We start from the raw sequence: 3,265 nt of genomic DNA, 5'->3' as shown, positions 1-3,265 counted from the left end.
AGCAATGTCTTCTGGTGATCCTCTCCTTTTAGAGGTGCTTTGAAATGATACTGTAGGTGTGCTGCCAGGAACTATTGTTAGAAAACTTTGGCCCAACAAAAAAATAAGACTCCGGTAACAAACCCACCCACAGTTTTTTCAATGAAAACAGAATCCTCTTATCTTGGTGGCTCAACAGGAGCTATAGTGCACTGTTTCCATTGATATTGTATTGTTCACGCTTAGCATCTCAAAAGAGATCACCTGTTGTATATTGGGCCTTTAGATTCAGTATGAAATGGGAATGTACTTCATCTTGAAAGGGTCCATGGAGCATCGAGCTGTATGTTCTGACAAGCTTTTTCGCTCCCCTGTATGTATGTATCTACGATTATATTCTGCCAATGGGTCATCCTTAATGTAATGGGCCTTAAGGGTTGATTTTTTAATTTGTTTGTGAATATTATGACTCTTTTATCAACATTAGTCATTGGCCTTACATGGAAAGGCAAAAATACTTGGATAGTGTCGGTTGTAATTCTATTAGCCATTTCAATAGTAAGCACACCTTTAAATGTATTTTCATACAATACATTTTCGATTATCTTAAAACAAACCTTGCCTTAGGAGTTAGGAGGACTAGGACAAACGAGTGGTTGTTTACTAATTTTCCAAAAGAGACAACTCTACTAAATAAGTTTGTTGTTCGAGTTCTATCGCATTTAATTCTGAATCGTTAATGGAGACTACATTAGATTTGTGTGGACATTTAAAAAGCTTAAGAAACCTGGTTGACAAGTGGAAATCTGGAACCAATGGCATCATTCTGGTCAGTCTAAAGCAGCTATGAACTTCAACCACAAAGGTACACTATTTCAAAACATTTTACGCAAAGCGGGTGTGAACATGTAAAGCAAGGCGGCATAACTATTTGGAACTTGTAAGATCTTCCTTTTTCGAGGGCTTGTCTCAAAAATTAGAGAAGAGGCCAGAATAGCATATAGTGGACTTGGGTGTAATGTATTGACTTTCTCAGTATTGGAGTGTGTTGATGTTATAGCGACAGGAGATATCTTTCTCCTGACCGCTGTGGCAATTCTTATTTTGTAATTATTTTATGATCGCTGTTAGCGATCTCATCTCTTCTCTAATCATTATGTTTTGTTATTATCCATTTGCTTTTGTTATTCTTTACATAACTAATCGCACCTTTTTCTAATGACTCCCTGATTGGGACATGCCAGTACACGTCTACTATCAGGTATTTTATCTCCTAGTCGTGGGCCGTAGCAAAGTCAATACGATTAAAAAGGATAGGCGGCGATCTGAGTGATTTTGTCTGCCAGGTGTTTGGAAAAAGGCTGCAACATTTATATATGCTACGTGAGAATAATACATTCTCTGTGTGCGGTATATATATTTCCTATAATATATATACAGAGCGGTGCGTAGATAATGGCTATACACATAAAATACATCTGAGCGAATTCTAGTTGGCTGTACGTAAAGATATCCGCACTTATATGCTACGTAAAGATCCCTGAGGTTATATGCTGTGATTTATATGCAGTGTGAGAATAATAAAGACTGTGTGCAATATATACACTGAGTGTGAGATATATATATATAGTGTGTGTGTGTGTGTGAGAGCAAACATATATATAATCAATTTATTTATTGAAGGAATCTAGCACATAAGAATTTCAGTGATAACTTCAAGGCATTGAGATATATATATTTAGATATTTCTGGTTTAATTTTGAATTTATCAGTAATATCAGAGATATTGCTCTCTCTCTTTGTAATTTCAATTCTGATCCAAAAAAAAAAATTAACATGGTATTAGAGTAGGTTTGAACAAGATTGTGATCAGAGATTTGTTTAAACAATAGATAATTCATCTACTCTTCTCAACTAAGGAAGTCCTATCCGAGTCTCGAAAATGGTGAATGGACTCAAGGTTGAAGATAGACTTGATGGTGCCTCCAACTTCACCTCTTGGAAGTTTAGAGTCCTAATTGCGTTAGAAAAAAATGATAATTTCGAATTTGTGGAGAAAGAAGTTCCTGAGCCTGATGATGAGACTGAGAAAACACAATGGAGGAAGAATGATACGAAGGCCAAGAAGATATTGATTGAATCCATAAAGGATCACCTTGTACCTATTATATCCAAGTTAAAGACGACCAAAACCATGTTTGAGACTCTACAAGGCATGTATGAAATAAACAACACCATAATGGCTCTTGCATTGAGGCAACAGTTTCATCACATTAAAATGGCTAAAGGAGAATCTATCCTCTCCTTCTTCATGAAGACCACTGAGTTGAAGGATCAACTAGGTGCCATAGGAGATGAAGTTGAAAACAGAGACCTGGTTATGTTGGCTTTAAATGTTCTTCCACAATCTTGGGAGTCCTTCATCCAAAGAATCAGTGGAAGATCCAAATTGCCAAAGTTTGATTGCCTTAGAGCAAATTGCATTCAAGAAGAATCAAGGTTGGCCGCAAGAGGTATTGATCGTAGCTCTTGCAATGAAGATAATTATGTTCTTGCTACTCAAACTTCAAATAGGAAAAGAAGAGAAGGGAGAAAAGGAAATTTCAAAAGAAATAGAAACAGGAAATTAGATGCTACTCCTAAATGAAAGAAGAAGATCTCTCCCATATTCAGTGCTTCAGATGTGACAAATATGGTCACTATACTAGTGATTGTCCAACAAGACCAAAATACATGCCTCTACTGCGAATGGGGATGACGTCTATCTTCAGATGGAATCAAGAGAAGACTCAAGTGGATTTCTATTCATTTCAACTCTTTCAAGCAGTGTCCCAACCAACAGTAACACTTGGCTGATTGATAGTGGCGCTTCACGACACATTACAGGATATCCAGAGCATCTTTCTAACTTGGTGGAAAGAGAAACAAACTTGAAAGTAATAAGTGGAGATGATGCTTGCTATTTAGTGAAAGGTATTGGAACCACCTCTCTACATCTAGATTCTGACATCCCTCTTCACTTGAGTGATGTCTTGTTCGTACCATGTATCAAGAGGAACCTTGCATCAAATTCAGCTTTGGACGGCAAAGGATATCAAGCTGCATTCTTAGAAGGAAAAGTTCTTTCTTGGCCAAAGAACTCTAGTATTAAAATAGCTAAGGCGATTTGTGTTCACCAAGAGAGTCTATATAGACTTTCTATTAGCCCAACTCAAGCATTGATGCATGTTTCCACCAGTTCGAGTGAGCTATGGCATAGGAGACTTGTTCACCTTCACTTCAGAGC

At 37.2% G+C, this 3,265-nt stretch overlaps 1 protein-coding gene across 1 annotated transcript; it reads left to right on the top strand.

Annotated features, from left to right (window-relative positions):
- The first annotated feature begins 1,921 nt into the window (after positions 1–1,921).
- Positions 1,922–2,626, top strand: LOC131031603 (uncharacterized). Its single transcript, XM_057962759.2, has one exon. It carries the CDS (start codon positions 1,922–1,924, stop codon positions 2,624–2,626), a length of 705 nt encoding a protein of 234 aa, XP_057818742.2.
- Positions 2,627–3,265: the final 639 nt, after the last annotated feature.

Source organism: Cryptomeria japonica, chromosome 2, assembly GCF_030272615.1.
Source record: "Cryptomeria japonica chromosome 2, Sugi_1.0, whole genome shotgun sequence".
NCBI lineage: Eukaryota > Viridiplantae > Streptophyta > Pinopsida > Cupressales > Cupressaceae > Cryptomeria > Cryptomeria japonica.
This window is presented reverse-complemented; position numbering and strand designations above follow the sequence as displayed.

Bases quoted from the DNA above. Each gene is read 5' to 3' on its own strand.
- LOC131031603 (XM_057962759.2), top strand. From the start codon at position 1,922: ATGGTGAATGGACTCAAGGTTGAAGATAGACTTGATGGTGCCTCCAAC.